Genomic DNA, 18,092 nt, shown 5'->3' with positions numbered 1-18,092 from the left:
TGTGCACTCATTGAGTGCCTTGTGGAAATCAGGAATGCTATAGAGTTAAGGAAGCCCACAGGATCAGACAGACATATGTAGCAGAAAAAAGCATTTTACAATATTGTTTATTTTTACACCAAGACAGAATATGAAATGCATGTAGCTTATAGCAGTGTTTCCCAACCCAGTCCAGGATTTAAGGATTACCCAGTTTTGTCCAAGGTGTTTTTAGAAAAAAAAAAAGAAAAAAAAACACCTTTGACAAAACTGGGTAATCCTTAAATCCTGGACTGGTAGGTGTGCCTTGAGGACTGGGTTGGGAGACACTGGCTTATACAATTCCAATTACACCGAGAGACATTCTGTACAACATTTATCCACAGGACACATTTCACTCAGAGGATTGTACAGGAGCCATCCACCTCATGGTTTGTAGTCTTCCTGGGTGACCATCAGGTTATAGTGAGTGACCCCTTTCCACATTCCCTGGATGGTGGTCTCATAGCCAAACAAGGTGCGGATCTTGGCACGGAACGGCACATCCATTTCTCCCTTGGTCACAGATGCCACCATACGTATTGAATGTCCACCTGGTACCTCCACATCAGAGCTGGATGAGAAGGTAGTCTGCAGAAGACAGAAGGTTAGAAACTGAAGTAATGGGGCAAACTGGAAACCTGCAGGATTTTAACCCTTCTCAGTGGGACTGCTCTGCAGTACAATAAGGTTAAGTGAGAGATTAGAAAGGCACACAGGATTTTGTTGTGTGGTTATTATTGAAGCCTTCTTGCCCCTGGCTAGAATAAAAGGACAATAGACACCAAAACTGTAGCTTCATGAAGCAGTTTAGATCATGCCCCTACAGTCCTACTGCTCAATTATGCCATTTAGGAGTTCAATCACTTTGTTTAGGCAGCCTTAGACACACCTCCCTGCATGTGGTCTGCACAGACTTCCAAAACACTTCATGAAAAAGAAGCTTAGATATTACAGGTTCCTTTATTGCACAGTCTGTTTAATCTAAAATTAATCATCTTCTGCTCTGTTAATATCTTCCTAGACACTACAATAGCCTCATGTGGGAGTACAGTTCAGTGAAGAAAACAGGCGATCAGATTTTAGATAGCAAGCCTGATTGAAAGTTAAACCATTTCTCCATTCAGAATGACACAGCCGGAGGAGCTAGAGCTAGAAACCAAAAAAAATGGACTGCAGGGGCATGATCTATACACCAAAACTGCCTCATCAAGTTCATGGTTTTAATGAGATATAGATAATGCAGCAGACTACAAATTAACCAGTAATTTGTAAAGAGGTAGTGTTATTTTTAGAGAGGAGGTTGGGCAAGAGGGTACACTGATCTGGGCCAGTACCATTAAGCTATTTGTGAATAGCTAGCCTCCACCTTGTTATTGGAGTGACAGTAACAGGCCCAACATCTACCAAGCCAGGATACCTATAACCAGTGGGACTGTTGCTTTAGAAGCAGATACAAGTCATACATGGAGAGTCACAAGCAGAAAATGGAAACCAGTTGAAGAATTACCCTCATAGCCATGTGGGTGTTGTGACTTTACTGTAAGCAAGAAACCAATACTAATGCAGAGAAGCTTTTCTCACCCTCATTATACAAGCCATGCTTACCTGTGTAGTGTTGGTTGTGGTGAAATTCCAGGTATGAGTTGTGCTCACATTGATGGAAATCTTGGTCTCTGTTTCCCCTATGAATGGGACTCCAGCTTTAAAGGACATCTCAGCTCCAACTGCTACTGTGAATCCATGTTCCTGGCTGAAGGTACTGCTCTCAGTTATGGTTTTTGAGAAGCTAGAAAGAAAACCTTCACATTAATATATTAGGAGAGATTAGACTTCATGGAGCAGGTCTTGGGCTAGTCGCACCCAAATCTAGTTCGTAAAATAGATGTTTGCCAAGGATGTGCCTTGGTAATAAAAAAAAAAAATCCTGCAAATAATTTTGATCTGTAATATCTCAACCTTTTTGTTTGCTTAAAATTCAGAAAGACTTACATTCCATTGGCTTCTGGAATTCATGTACCCATTAATCCCAGTTGAGCAGATGGCTCAATAATGCGAGTGCAACATAAGTACCAAGTTAATGAACAATCCATTGAAATTCTGAAAAGTCAAGAAAGACAGTCCTTACTTCTTACTTTGAAATCCATATTAAAAAATAAAAATAAAATGTGAATAGATCTGACAGTTTTGTACATTTGGACTCTTCAAAGATAGGATTAAATGAATTGCACAGGTCTATTGACCCAGTTCTCCAGCTACTTTGTTTTGTCAAGATTCAGTATTGACCACATGTGGGATATTACTAAATGTATGGACTGTTGGGTATGCTATAGGGATTGCAACTAGTCTGAGGACCAATTTTCATTTAAGAAGAAAAAAAAAAAATCCACCAAATACCAGCCACAAAAGCCAAGGATACACGTTACACTCCTGAGAACAAGCCCCTAAACAATTTGCCTTTTGTATCCTAGAAGGATACAAAACCGATCAGGTTTCCACTGAAACCTGATCGGTTCCATCCAAATCTGAAATTCAAGGAGAGCGTCCTGTGTAGAGATCCAGCTACACCAGACAGACTCATTTCATGCTCACCAATGAAGGGCTACCAGTCGCCATAGGACAGGTTATCGACTCCTTGTATTCATAGATGGCCTTGGCATTGTTACCCCATTCTCTATACAGCCATTTTGATAATGGGCTACAGTGGCTTCCTATCCACCACCTGTGCAATCCAAGTACACCATATACTGCAGGCATTTACCTCACTAACACCATAGAACAAACATTGCCAACAAGCAGAAGTATTAACAAAGGCAGCACAATAGAGTTTCCATTACTTACGAGAAGGTGTGCTTTAATGGAGTGCTGCTCTTGTTGTTATAGATCTGGGTCTGAACCACCTCTGTGCCTTGGGATAGAATTTTCCCTGAATCTGGAAGGAATTCAAAGCTCACAATACTCTGGATGGTTTTATCAATTGTGAAGGAAAGGAGGGGGTAGACATTGTAACCCCAGCCCAGTTTCTGTGCCTTTTCAATATAGTTGGTATCAGCAATGGTCGGGTTGGTCCTTTATAGATGTTGCCATTCTTTGAATCCACACACCACAGGTCTGACTCTAGGGTGAAAGCCATGAAATGGGTCAGGATGCGCCAGCCTCCTTTTCCAATGGTTTTGCTGGAATCAAGCCAGTTATCGTCTGGTTTGGTTGGGGGGCTTCTCATCACAAGCTTGTCGTCACTTGTCACTGCATACAGGATGCCTTTAGGGTCAAAGAAAAGGGCATCAAATTCATTCCAGCTGTTGGTTCCTATTTTGGTGGCTTGGCCATAAAGCCAGGACACATTTTCATTGCTTGGTGCTGGACCCTTGTAGAACTCCCCTTTCTTGGTAGCTGCATACAGAAGGCCATTTGGATCAAAGAACACGAATTTAAACCCATCCCAGTCAGTTTTGCCCACTCTTGGCAGTAGAGAACCAGTCCAGGTTTGGATCTGAAGGCATAGCTCCCATGAAAAGCTCTGTACCACGCACAGCAAACAGCACCCCTTCTGGGTTAAAGGCAATCTTACTGACATCATTCAGCTTCCCTACAATGCTAGATCTGGCATCAAAGTTATCCAGAAGATTCTTGGGTGGTAATCCAGCTCTGCTAACATAATCCTTCACAGCAAACAGGAGGGTGTCTGGAAGTTCAAAAGCAAGAGGTTATAGCCATCAGATGCAATTCACAACATGGGATTGTTCACAAACAGATTGTATTTAGAGTTTAAATCTTTAGCTCTACAGGCTAAGCATAGTGTAAAAGAATACCTCTTTATAGAGATAGATAGAATGGTCACATTAGGAATTAGACTATTACCAGTGAAGCAGGCTAGGGTGCAAGTTATTCATTAGAAATGTGAGCTATAAAAATGGGTTTCATCTTCAAATTTGAAGAGCTCAAAACCTTTTTGCACTTTGTTTTATTAGAATATTTAGAAAATCTGCATGGAGGAAATCCAGGATCAGTAATATCATTGAAGCATAGTTCATTTGCGGTCAAGTGGCAAAGGATGCTGAGCACTGACCCAGAACAGAGGGAAATCGGTGCTGAATATTAGTCATTACAGCTGTTGGGAAACATTAATTTACTTATGCAATGCTCAGTGAGTATTCCCCTAGACATACATACATACATACATACATATTTTATGTTACAGGTGGTCAGTCTCATGTCCTGCTTTTTTCTTACGTAGTTAGAGTATCACGCTATACATAACTTGAAAGACCGTAGGCCTGATTAGAAACGTCCTGCAACACACACACACACACACACACAATTCTTAAATGGGTTCCTAAATCTAAGACTGTCTCTTGCATCAGTCAACAGGAGACTAACAGCATTACAAATTTTGAAAAATTAAATACTGGTTCTGAGACTTCCATGATTGGATAATGTAACGGACCGTTTCAGCATATGAGGGGTTAAAATCCGTTTAGGCGATAATCCCCTCTTCTCAGAAAGGCACAGCTACTGCAGAACATCAAAACTCACGAATTGGATATAGGTGAATGCATTAAACTCCCGAACTGCATACCAGGGAATAACATAGCACTCCAAGCTGGAACCTCACGAATAGCTGCTAGCAGATGAATAGGAAAAGCAGACATCAGCTTACACTCCTAGCAGTCAATCTCCAACAGCATACAGTTAATCCCCCCCAGAACGAGACAAAGCTCCGTGTTGAAGGTCAAGCAGTGGTCTGAGGTGCTGGGGCACCCAGCCTGGTTTTTATTACATGAGTACACATACAGGCCACACCCAGGGGGAGGCATAAAATAACCAATCACATACATGGTTCAGCCCACACATCCCCTCCCCTCAGATAACATTAAACCCAATTATCCGGTACACTTTTCCAGCCAAGTTCTGGATGTACCCCAAAAACAGGGGGTACACCTTTAAATACAGCATCGCTGGATAGCCCTTATTCAGGGGGACAACATATTCAAAATTCAAGTCATTCGGATGAATGGTTCGGGAGATATGGGTTTCCAAAGATTTGACCGACCGCATGGGTAAAGTATCCGAAAACAGTTCCATGCATTTTGGCCCTGCGGTCGGTCACAGAAAAGGGAATAGAAACAGGCGAATTACTTGGGTTATAGAGACTAAGGGGAATTCGCATGAATCCCCTAGTTCGTGCGTTTCTTTCTACCGAACGTCGGGCCGTTCGGTAGTTTCCCCACAAAATCCTGGAAGTCTGGAGGTCTCAGCGGTGCTTGCCTAGTCGAGTGTCCGATTTCAGTTCCAGACACTCGACGGCAAAACACCGCTGTTCGGTAGTTTAAGATGGCCGCCGCCACGTGTTCGTCTCCCGAATGGCGGCCACCCAGAGGACACAGAATACATTGCCAATTACCTGTTTGCAACATTGTTGCAAACGGTAATTGGAGGCACACTTATTCCTGGGTGGTCTGGTTGTTCGGTAGTTTCACTCAATATACTGAATGGAGTGATTCTACCGAACAATCAGATGAATACTGCATATCTATATCCCAGGTTAACTCAACACATAAATACATACAGGATATTAAAGGCAGGGTTAAAGTACTATGTTCCACAGTCTTAAAGGTACAGTATCACAAAAGTCCCAATAAGTTCACGGATGGCCCTTAAAGGCCCAGTAGCAGTAATATCAATTATTACATGCCCAAATATAGTTTTTATAGAGCAATATGTCCAGGGGCCGTAGTCGCAGGGCAGGAGGCTAGCAACCAGGCCTCTCCAGTTCACAGTGGCGAGAGCTGGTTTCGCCACAGATAATGTTGCAATTTATGTATACACCCTTAGACAAACTGTTTTATATACACACACACACGATTGTGGCAGACTGCCTGGGTATCTCTGCCAATCATGCTTCCTAGTCCTCACCGAGTACCATTATCACTGCAGCTTGGCGCCCCCCCTAGACACTGCCTTTTATGCAAACCCCATTAAAGCAATGCTTTAATAGCCCTTACAGTGCAAGGTGGTACAAGGAAAGTATAGTGCAGGAATACAGATGTGTATTCCCATCATTGTAGTGTCCCTTTAACCTTCATAACCAAGATGCTCCATTCCTTTTATTAATTGTATAGTCTGCCTCTATTTCTAGTGCCATAACATCCCTTTGAATTGCCTCATTGACATCTGTGGTTATTGCTTACAAAACAATTTGAGCTATGGGAATTGTGCTTTAGCTCTAGTTCAATTTAAAACTAGCGAGGGGAAATACGAAGTGAGCCAGTAAGCTTGCTCATACATCCCAACAGTCAGGCCTGAAAATGGAGGATGGGTGGCAATGCCCAGAAAGTGCTCTCATCAGAAAGATTAAAAAAAAAAAAAAAAACACAAAAACACCCACATGAACACCTCATGTTCTAAGCCGCCATGGAGAGCAACATTAAACTTAGTGTGCTAGGAACAGAAAGTCTAGCTGGGTGATAAACCTTCACTATAGATAGTTCATGGAATTAAATGCAAATGGCAGAACAGACACAATAAATAGCAGGTTTAGTTTAATTCTCTAACTCTGCTAGTTGTCTTGGTTTTACCAGGCAGATTTAACCCTGGTATTACCAAGGACGAGACATTCAAAACAAACATACCAGCTTTGGAATGTAGATAATTGATATCCAATTAGTTCCCTGCAGCCAGCAACAAGATCTCAGGGATGAGAGACCATTATAGAAATAATAAACTATTACAGGAGACAGAGCAGAACATCCAAGTTTAAACAAGTACAACAGCTCTCCATTGGGCCTCTCTCACCAAGTGTATAATAAAAACACTACAATTTATTAAAGAGGGAAAATGCATGACAGGCGCACAGTCGGATTTGCCGGCATTTGCGCTCACCTTTACCCAACCCCCATAAAAACACGGACACAGGTTATATTGTTGGAAGTATTAGTCCACAGCTTTATTAAAATTATAAATAAGATAATTAAGGATTAACAAATGGGGTCATTGCCAACAGCCCTTATTAAAGTTAACATCCCCCATGTACATATCGTTCCCCTGGCAATGACCCCCCAATAATAACAATAGATAACAATCCAAATAACATGTTAATACAGAAACTGGCCGCCCAATATGGCCACATTTCCACCCGGTTAAATTGTAGGGGTGTACCGAGACACCGCTACCCAACATATCGATTGTAGGGGTGTACCAAGACGACACCGCTACCCACCATATCACTTGTAGGGGTGTACCAAGACACCGCTACCCACCATATCACTTGTAGGGGTGTACCAAGACACCGCTACCCACCATATCACTTGTAGGGGTGTACCAAGACACCGCTACCCACCATATCAATTGTAGGGGTGTACCGAGACACCGCTACCCACCATATCCATTGTAGGGGTGTACCGAGACACCGCTACCCACCATATCCATTGTAGGGGTGTACCAAGACACCACCACACCCCCAGGTTCGGAGCCACCGACGAGCTCGAACCTACCAACCACGTGCAACACTGTCCAATCCACACTAAAACCCCAGGATGCCCACTTTCTCCTCCATCTGCCCTCCGATTTAACCAGGCCATTCCCCGCCGCTGTGAAAAAACGGGAAATCGTTTAACCTAACCAAATACAGGGAGGGTGGGAGGGACAACTGACAGGTAAGCTTAATTTCTTTCAATGGCCACTTCATAAAATGGCTGGTATAAATACACCCATTATGGCTCCGCCCCACCCAGCATGCTAAGTGTCATTAACTTCCTGTGGTTGCTATGCCTACCTCCTGGCTCTGTCAAGGCCTATTCCTCTTAGCTGCGCTGATCCATGGGCTACAGGGTTGTTCTGAGAAGCTTTAGATCCCCTTGTAAGAACAGTTGACACAACTAAAGTTGTTAGAGAATTGGCAATGGGTTTTACCTCTACAGAGTCCAGACAGGTTTAGTGTAGTTACATTCAGACACAGCAACAATATGAAGCTCCTAGAGTAACACTTGGAGTGTATGTTATAGGGAGAAGCATCTTAGACACAATGAAGAAAAACCATTTACCTGGTGTATCCATTTTCATAAAGAGATCAGAAAACAAGCGCCCAAATCTCTAGACTCCCTGCAGGGATCCTTCTTATTTCCTTTTGGGGTCTCTGGCTTGTGCCGATCAGGCAATGTCACCAGATATCTCTGTATCAGTTCAATACCATCAGTGATTAGCTTTATAGTCAGGACCCCTCCCCACACACAGCTGTACCTGCTTTAATGATCAGGAATACAGTAGATTCTCACAAGGTTATTCACTAAGCACCAAATATTTGCAGATCAAATCTGAAAGGCAATACAGAGGGGTTATGTTTAACAATTCTCGTTGGTGCAAATGTTCCATTTTATTATATATAATAGTACATAATTGTATAACAGATGGGGATCTTCCTTTTGGACACCCTTGCGATTGGGGGCAAGCCATTTTTGCACCAGGGTGTTCCCTATGTTAGTTCCGCCATTGGTTTCAATTTCTCTAATTCCCACTTTAGTAAATGAGAAGATCTGCAGATTGTCCAAGCTTGTTTTAGATATATCTCCAGTGAAAACATTCAGCAAAAATTCATGCATGTTTTCTTTGGCGCATATCTATTATATAGTGATTTTTACCTCCCTTTTTTTTTTTATCTTGGAGTGTTCCTTTAACCCCTTAAGGACACATGACGCGTGGGACACGTCATGATTCCCTTTTATTCCAGAAGCTTGGTCCTTAAGGGGTTAAAGAAAATGGAAGAAATTATTAGATATACCCTATTAAAAATATGCTTGCATTTTTAGGACGATGCAGACTGGTGAAATGGAGCCCTGTGGATCCAGAATCACAGTGATTTATGGGAGAAAAAAAATAGCAAAATCTGAAAGAGGAATAAAAAGTGTCAAAAACACATTTTGGCCCACTACAACAAAGGATGGAAAATATGTCCCCAATGTATTAAAAATCTTATTCATAATAAAATGGAACATTCACACAAATTTGTTGAAAGTGAATGTCAGAAGTTTTATACATAATCCCCATCACTTTTTGACTATTTTTGTCTCAGTTTTGCCATTCAGATTAGAGTTTAGTGAATGACCCTGTGATAGTGAATTTCATTCCTGCTTATTAAACCAGGTACAGCTGTGTGTGGGGAGGGGTCCTGACTATAAAGCTAATCACTGAAGGTATTGCCCTTATACAGAGATCTCTGGAGACTTTTCCTCAGCTATACAAGCCAGAGACTCCAAGATAAAACAAAAAAAGGATTTCTGCTGGGAGTCTAGAGATTTGGGGGCTTGTTTTCTGATCTCTCTTTGATAATGGATACACCAGGTAAGTGATCCCTGATCCCTGTGTATTGTGGATTTTTAAGCTCATTTTGTAGGGTTGTATATACTGAGCATTACTAGGGAGTCTCTCACATTATAGAGAACTATGTATGTAATGTTTTTTTGTAGTTTCTCATAGACCCTCTGTTATTAATGATATTAAATTGACACTATAGTTAATAGAATCACTACAGATTAATGTAGTTGTGGTGTCCACCTATTGTCTCTGGAGGTTTTTCAATTTAAACAATGCCCTTTCAGGTAAAATGCAATGTTGCCATTATTGCCTAGAAATGCCTCTAGTGGAACTCTAGATGGTCACTAGAGGAGCTTCCTGTGTCAGTTCTGCACAATGTGCAGTACTGACGCTCAGTGCCTCTACATTCTGCAGGAATGTTCCTCATAGAGATGCATTAATTCAAATCACGTCTACAAAATGATGCCTTGGGGGGGTGGATTAGACACGGCAGCAGGAGCCCTGAGAACTACATTTACAACCGCACTTGCTATGTATGCAAATAGGTGGCTCAGGCGAATAGTCTTGCTGTGCAATAACCTCCCATCTTCCTACAGGAAAGCCTTGTACTGGCTGATATCAAACCTGACTATCTCTGCCACATAGGCAGCACTATCTTCTGTGAGAATAGCATGGGATCAAAGTGTCTAAAATCACCTTTCCGACTGATCTAAGGAGGGCTGGGAATCTAAACAGGCACTGCAGTATCAGGAATACATGTTTATAAATTCTCTGAATTAAAAAATCTTGGAACTGTTTGGCATTCGAAATGAACTTCAATCTAAAGCCAAAACCGGAGTCTTAGCTGATATGTCACATCTTCTCAGGTTTGGCTGAAATTGCTGCTTAACTTGATGTGCCATTCATGTATAAATTCTCATTTATTATAAAAAAAAAGCCAAACTTTATACTGTGTGTGTGCATAATTTAGTGAGGGGGGGGGGGGGATACTGAGTATAAGCCGAGGCCCCTAATTTTACCCCCAAACAACGGGAAAACTTATTGACTAGGGTGGGAAATGCAGCAGCTACTAGTAAATTTCTAAATAAAATTATATTAATTGAATATTTATTTGCAGTGTGTGCGCATGTGATGCAGAGCCTTGGTGGGGGGGTGTTCATTTTTTATTTAATATTTGTATTTTTTTGTCCCCAATCCCTGCTTGTTAGTTGGCCAGGGAGGGGGGCTCACTCCCTGGTGGTCCAGTGGTGTGCACTGTGTAGGAGGGGGCTGGCAGGAAGCTGTAACTTGCCTTTCCTGCAGCTCCTGTCAGCTCCCTTCTCTCTCCTCTGGTCCGTGCAGCTCCCTCTGCAAGTCTCTCGGCTGCACGGAGCGTTGCCACGGTAACCCGTAGCAATGCTTTGACCCCGCGGCTCTCGACTTGCAGAGGGAGCTGACCTGGGAGTTGCACGGACCGGAGGAGAGAGAAGGGAGCTGACAGGAGCTGCAGGAAAGGTAAGTAACCGCTTCCTGCCAGCCCCAGGTCCTTGTCTGTATTATGGCAATGTAAGTTGCCATAATACAAACAATTGACTTGAGTATAAGACGAGTGGGGGTTTTTCAGCACAAAAAATGTGCTGAAAAACTCGTCGTATATACGGTACATTTGTTTTGATTTACAGAGTACATAATGTATATGGCTTCAGTTTATTACCAGTCTCAGGTCACAAAATACAAACAACTTTAGAAGTTGACCATTAACCTTTTCAATACAAACATACATCACAGGTTAAGTGTGCATTTTGATGGATCCATGTTTTGGAGAATTAAAATTTTTAGGGTGTGGGTTTTTTGTTTTTTCTTATAAAGAAACTAAATTAGTTTTGACGCCGAGGGTATATCTAAAGGAAAGGGGTTAAATGATTAGAAAGGGGCAGGTCTGCACAGATCCAGGTCCCTCCACTTTACTGGCATACAGGAAGGCAGACCAAAAGTCCCTGCAGCGCATAATTTCTCTGACTTGCTGTCTCGGTGATCACATGTGCTGAGACAGCGTGATTGGTTGCTGCCTGTCTGCCACGGACATCGAGGCACAATTAAAGGGACCCTAGTCACCCAGACCACTTCAGCTCAATGAAGTGGTCTGGGTGCTAGGTCCCTCAGGTTTTTAACCCTTCAGATGCAAACATAGCAGTTTCAGACAAACTGCTAGATTAACATTTGGGGTTAAGCCAGCCTCTACTGGCTGTCTTCTGGACAGCCACTCGAGGTGCATCTGTGATGTTGGAGGCATATTATGCCTCCATCGCGTAGAGCGTCCATAGGAAAGATTTGAGAAATGCTTTCCTATGGACACTTTGCGCGCGGCACTTGCGTGCACGTTCGGCTCAGCTGACCTCAGTGGGAGGAGGAGAGGTCACCAGTGCCGAGGAAGCCTGGCGCTGGATGAAGGTAAGTGGCTGAAGGGGGTTTCAACCGCTTCAGCGCCACAGGAGGGGGACCCTGAGGGTGGAGGCACCCTCATGGCCCTAAATTGTGAGGAAAACCACTTTGTTTTCCTGACACTATAGTGATCCTTTAACCTGACAACTGCGGAGATCTGGGGTTAATTTTAGTAAATAACAGAAATGTAATGACTTGGGACAGCCTTATTTCTTGGGATCCAGTCCATATTTTGGCCTCAAACCCCACAGTACCTCTCTGCTAGGAGCACCTTATTGTCTATGTATATAACAGAACTCCACCGCAATAATGTCTCTAAACTACTAAATGTGTTTAGAAATTGGTCTGTGTAAATAAGATGCATTATTCCTGTTCAAAACTACACTTTAATTCTACTACTTGTTGGTAAAAGGCCTAAAACCTCTCAGAACCATTCTATCTTTGGCCACACCATGAATCTCATCCCTAAATGAGTGTTCTCTTTTTGTCCATTTGAAATCTCCTGGAGGTATAAAGAAAATGATGGATCAGTGCTCCTCAAGGCAGTCCATATTTAGGGATTACCTGGGTATATCTAGGGTGTTTAGTTTATATTTTCTAAACGCCTTGGACACACGTAATCCCCAAATCTTGGACTGTTAGGAGTGCCTTGAGGAGCACTGCTGTAGACCATACGAAATGCCTCGGTGTTCTTGAAGGGATGTTTGCTGTGCTGCTTGTTTTTTAACTGTTCCAAACTACAATCAGTATCTTGGCTTATGACTTGCATCACCTGTCATTTCAAACTGTTGTGAATTACTTCTAACTAACCTCTTCCTATTGACTTCCAGACACCCTCCTGTTTGCTGTGAAGGATTATGTTGCCAGAGCTGGATTACCACCCAAGAATCTTCTGGATAACTTTGATGCCAGATCTAGCAGTGTAGGGAAGCTGAATAATGTCAGTAAGATTGCCTTTAACCCAGAAGGGGTGCTGTTTGCTGTGCGTGGTACAGAGCTTTTCATGGGAGCTATGCCTTCAGATCCAAACCTGGACTGGTTCTCAACTGCCAAGAGAGTGGGCAAAACTGACTGGGATGGGTTTAAATTCATGTTCTTTGATCCAAATGGCCTTCTGTATGCAGCTACCAAGAAAGGGGAGTTCTACAAGGGTCCAGCACCAAGCAATGAAAATGTGTCCTGGCTTTATGGCCAAGCCACCAAAATAGGAACCAACAGCTGGAATGAATTTGATGCCCTCTTCTTTGACCCTAAAGGCATCCTGTATGCAGTGACAAATGATGACAAGCTTGTGATGAGAAGCCCCCCAACCAAACCAGACGATAACTGGCTTGATTCCAGCAAAACCATTGGAAAAGGAGGCTGGCGCATCCTGACCCATTTCATGGCTTTCACCCTAGAGTCAGACCTGTGGTGTGTGGATTCAAAGAATGGCAACATCTATAAAGGACCAACCCCGACCATTGCTGATACCAACTATATTGAAAAGGCACAGAAACTGGGCTGGGGTTACAATGTCTACCCCCTCCTTTCCTTCACAATTGATAAAACCATCCAGAGTATTGTGAGCTTTGAATTTCTGCCAGCTTCAGGGAAAATCCTATCCCATGGTACAGAGGTGGTGCAGACCCAGATCTATAACAACAAGAGCAGCACTCCATTAAAGCACACCTTCTCGTAAGTAATGGAAACCTCATTGTGCTGCTTGCTCCTGTCTGCTGGCAATAATGCTTGTACTTGGGTTAGAAAGGTAAATGCCTGCAGTGTATATACAATACTTGGAATGCTCAGGTCTGTGATTGGTGGTGTATAGACCACATCTCTAGTCCTATTCCATGATCTAGATGGTTACAATGAGAATGGGTAAGTTTGCTGAGGACATCGAAGAATAAGGGTGTTCAAATGGCTTTTCTTAACTTTCCTTTCAGCCATTTAGTAGATGGCTCCATAACTTGCCCCTCACGTGGCACTGTCATGAAAGAGTAATCTGCACTCCATATGGTCTAATGGACCTATGACTTTCAGAAGGCACTTGGTTTTTTTTCTCATTAAGATTTTCTGAATTTTGAGCAAACTGAAATTCCAAATGAATATATCTCCCTTTTTATCCTTGCTCAAAAAAGCCAAATTAACCAACTGGATGGGAGTGGAGGTGGTGGTGGTAAAGAGCCTGAATCTTGATCCAAGTATTCCAGTCTATCAAACTATTAATGACTTGTTTCTTTTTAGCTTCTCCAAAACTGTAACTGAGAGCAGCAGCTTCAGCCAGCAACATGGATTCACGGTTGCTGTTGGAGCTGAGATGTCCTTTAAAGCTGGAGTCCCATTCATAGGGGAAACGGAGACCAAGATTTCCATCAATGTGAGCACAACTCATACCTGGAATTTCACCACAACCAACACAACACAGGTAAGCATGGCTTGTGGGAAGGGAGAAAGTATTCTCTGTTGCTTAGACTTGGCATACTGCTTACAGTGAAATATTAAAACCCACTCTGCTATTCGGTTTATTCTTCAACTGGCTTCAGTTTCTTTCTCATGACTCCATGTATGACTCTTATCTGCTTCTTCTAAAGGCACAGCCCCACTGGTTAAGAAGACATCCTGACTTGGTAGTTGTGGGCCCTGTAACTGCATATCTAATAAGGCAGGTGGCTGGGTAAGAACCTTGCTAACTGGCTTTGGTCAGTGTACACTCTTGCCCAACCTCTATAAAAGCTGTCATAAAATACACGATACCTACTTATGCTGAACTTGCCAACTTGTATTCTGTTGGCATTTTACAGTAAATGCTTCTTCTCAAAGGGATACTACAGGCAACAAAACAACTTTATCTTAATGATACAGTTTTTGGTGTATAGATCATGCTCCATGGCTCGGAGGCTACTAACCGAGCAGGAGATGAGGAATTCTAGATTAAACAGACTATGTAATAAAGGAACCTGTAATATCCGAGCTTTGTGTTTGGGAAGGTTGTTCAAATCACGTGCTGGGAGGTGTGACTAGGGCTGCATAAATAGTGATTGATCTCCTGAATTGAGCAGGAAGATTGCAAGGGCATGATTTGTACACCAAAACTGCCTAATTATGCTAAAGCTGTTTTTGTGCTTGTAGTGGCAAATGGTTAATAAGAACCACACAACACAAATTCCTGTGGTGTGCCTCTGTAATCTCTCACCTACCTTCATTGTACTGCAGTACAGGCAGAGGAGGATTGAAATAACACAGGGCCCTGAGCAGATTTCCAGTTTGCCCCATTCCTCCTTCAGCTTCTAACCTTCTGACTTCTTCTGCAGACAACCTTCTCATCCAGCACAGATGTGGAGGTTCCAGGTGGACATTCAATACGTATGGTGGCATCAGTGACCAAGGCAGAAATGGATGTACCGTTCAATGCCAAGATCCGCACTTTGTTTGGATATGAGACCACCATCCAGGGAATGTGGAAAGGGGTCACTCACTATAACCTGATGGTCACCCAGGAAGACTACAAACCATGAGATGGATAATCCTGTGCATTCCTCTGTATGGAATATGATCTGAAATATGAAATGTTGTACAGATAAATCAAACTTTGCATAATTCCATTCATGGTATAATAGGAATTGTATAAATGGCAGGAATGTCATGTTCTGTCTTGGTGTACAAAAACAAATTAAACTTGTGCATGTCTTGCAATCCCTTGTTCCACTGACTTTCAATCGGTTTGCTTTACATCAGGTAGAATGTTCAATTCTAGGTATCTTTTTCCTTTATCTAAACTGTAAACCCCCTTCTAATTAATGTACATTTGCTTCACACTATAACCATCCTGACTAGAAGCCTAGAGGTCAGCCATATGACTATCCATCTCTGGCATTCCATGACTGTTATATAATGCAGGGATGGTCGACATTTTTGCAGGTTAACTCTGCCCTAGGAAGGGAGTCAAACATCCCCCTATGCTGTGAACCACAGTGGCATAGATGTTGCTTCATGGCTTGGTCTGTTCTGCAGGCATGTTTGTTTTAGAGAAGTGGAGGGTTCTGGTATACCTATTGTGTACACAGCGGAGAGGGAGACTAACTAACACTGAGTCGCTCACACTGGGAAAAATAGGGATTCACAAAACCTATAGACAATAGCTGAAAAACAACACTCTAAAGAATAGTGTGTGGGTACCAGGAGCTGACTCGTGATAATGGCTTAAAACAGAAAAAGGACTTCTAAGATATGAATGTGAACTGTAGGAGCTTAAAGCTATCTATAATCTAAAAAGGAATGAATGAAAAAATATTTCAAATATCTTTTAAAAATAAGGTAGTCCCTTTAAGAATGTAAATCAAAAAGGTAGTTTCTTAAAAAATAAATGACATAAAAATACAGTTAATAAATGTCAAAATCGGAAATAGAGATGCAATAAGATATGCCCATAAAGGATGAAACATGTAAAATATGAGATATAAAAATATATGCATAAAATGGAGGGAGAGTGGAGATTACTCTGCTGGGTTGGTGTCTCTAGACAATCTGTATCCTGCCATATAGGTCTGGCTAACGCGTTTCGTAGGTGGAACCCTACTTCAGTTTTAGAGGTAATGGGTAGATGATGAAAAGAAGCTTAATATCACTACTTGACCAAGAAATACTCATTGTTCTTGTTCTCCTCCTCTCCACCCACCCTTGACTATTTCTCTTTACCATTACTTCCATCTGAATCAGAGGGTATTGCTTCAAAGTGTTCTCCTGAAATAAAGTGAATAGGATGAAGGGGCACACCCATAAGGCCACTACTCCATAATTCTTCTTGACCTATCCTCCGCCATTGACACTGATCGTATCCTTCTCCAAACTCTTTGAATCTGTCTGTGACACTGTCCTTTTCATGATTTCCCCCTCCTATCTCTCCCAACACTAATTCAATGTCTCCTTTTCCAATGACCCTTGCTCCCCCTCATCCTCCCCTTCTGTTCTCTTTTCATACTGCCTCTCTTGGCAAACTCATTCCTTTGGATTTTACCACCTGTATGCCAATGACACCCAGATATCTAGTCTCTCTTGATCTCTGTCCCACTGTCCTACAATGTGCCACTACTTGCCTTTCTTTAATCTGACTGGCTGTCCTCCAGCTTTCTGAAACTCACTCTCTCTAAAAGAGCTTGTGTTTCTGTAATAAGTGGTCTGTCTTCTCAGTTGAACACGTTTTATCTAATACGTAATGGAATGTAGGAGAAGCAAAGTTGGTTGAGGTGTGCCGAAATGCCCGCCTGCCAACGTCAAGGCAAACCCCCCTAAGCGGGTCCTAACACTGACCCTTCAGCCTGCTTCCTTGAGCTTCTGGCAAAGATATCTCTAATGAGACAGAAATGGGTATTTTTTATATACACCCCTATACTTATTAACCCTTAATAGGGAACACATGGGATGGGTAGCAGCATTGTAACCAGGCTGTGTGATGCAAAGTAAATACAAATACAAAAAGAGAAGTCCTGCGCTTAAGCAGCAAGGACTACAACACACATCAGCCCCAATATATAGTAATTAAGGGTGTATTAAGGGTTAATAAGTATAGGGGTGTATATAAAAAATACCCCTTTCTGTCTCATTAGAGATATCTTTGCCAGAAGCTCAAGGAAGCAGGCTGAAGGGTCAGTGTTAAGACCCGCTTAGGGGGGTCTGCCTTGACGTTGGTAGGCGGGCATTCCCTCCAATGGCCATTGGAGCAACTAAATGACCTCCATTTGTCTAAATATACATAGGGATTAAGGAGGAAGCCATGATGTAGCTTACCTTTAATGAAATGTTTAGACGTGAAGTAATGGATTAGTACTTATAGTGTGTCTGACCTTGGATACGTAAAACGGAGTGACAGCATAGGAGGTATAAATAAGATGCTTGATATGTAGGTTCAGAGGAAAAGGCAAAAAGTACAATAGTTTAAAAAAGTCTTGAATCCAGCAAACTCTACTTGTGACATGGAACAATATACAAAGCCCTGGCGTGAGTGACAGTAGTCGTGAAGCGTGCGTATATGTATGAGGTATAACTGTGTGCTTAGTCCAAGATTCTCATGAAAAGGTTGTATCCTGGTAGTAGGTCGTAGGGAGACCTTAAACTGAGCATGCAAGAGCTTCAGCGGCTGTGTTATGGACACCAGGAATGTAAAAGCGGACTAAAAAGAGCTGAGAGGTTGCTGCCAGGCAAGTCAGCCTGTAAAAATAGCCACAAAACGGTTAGCGAGGATGGCCGCCCGAACGTAGGCCAGGTGTCATAGTGAAGGGTGAATAGATAGTAGATTAAAGGCGTTGGATAAGTCCATCTTGCTCAACCAAGTCTTACTACTTGCTAAGTGATCGCTTGTATGG

General features: G+C 42.4%; 1 protein-coding gene and 1 pseudogene across 1 annotated transcript; one reads left to right on the top strand and one right to left on the bottom strand.

Moving 5' to 3' along the window:
• Window positions 1-283: 283 nt before the first annotated feature.
• On the bottom strand, window positions 284-8,073 carry LOC134566011 (tachylectin-2-like; annotated as a pseudogene).
• Window positions 8,074-9,320: 1,247 nt separating this feature from the next.
• Window positions 9,321-15,284, top strand: LOC134615291 (tachylectin-2-like). Its single transcript, XM_063459788.1, has 4 exons — window positions 9,321-9,354; window positions 12,579-13,425; window positions 13,978-14,158; window positions 15,045-15,284. Exons 1-4 carry the CDS (start codon window positions 9,342-9,344, stop codon window positions 15,246-15,248), a joined length of 1,245 nt encoding a protein of 414 aa, XP_063315858.1. The 5' UTR covers window positions 9,321-9,341; the 3' UTR covers window positions 15,249-15,284.
• The last annotated feature ends 2,808 nt before the right edge of the window (window positions 15,285-18,092 follow it).

This window comes from Pelobates fuscus, chromosome 6 (assembly GCF_036172605.1).
Source record: "Pelobates fuscus isolate aPelFus1 chromosome 6, aPelFus1.pri, whole genome shotgun sequence".
Lineage (NCBI taxonomy): Eukaryota > Metazoa > Chordata > Amphibia > Anura > Pelobatidae > Pelobates > Pelobates fuscus.
This window is presented reverse-complemented; position numbering and strand designations above follow the sequence as displayed.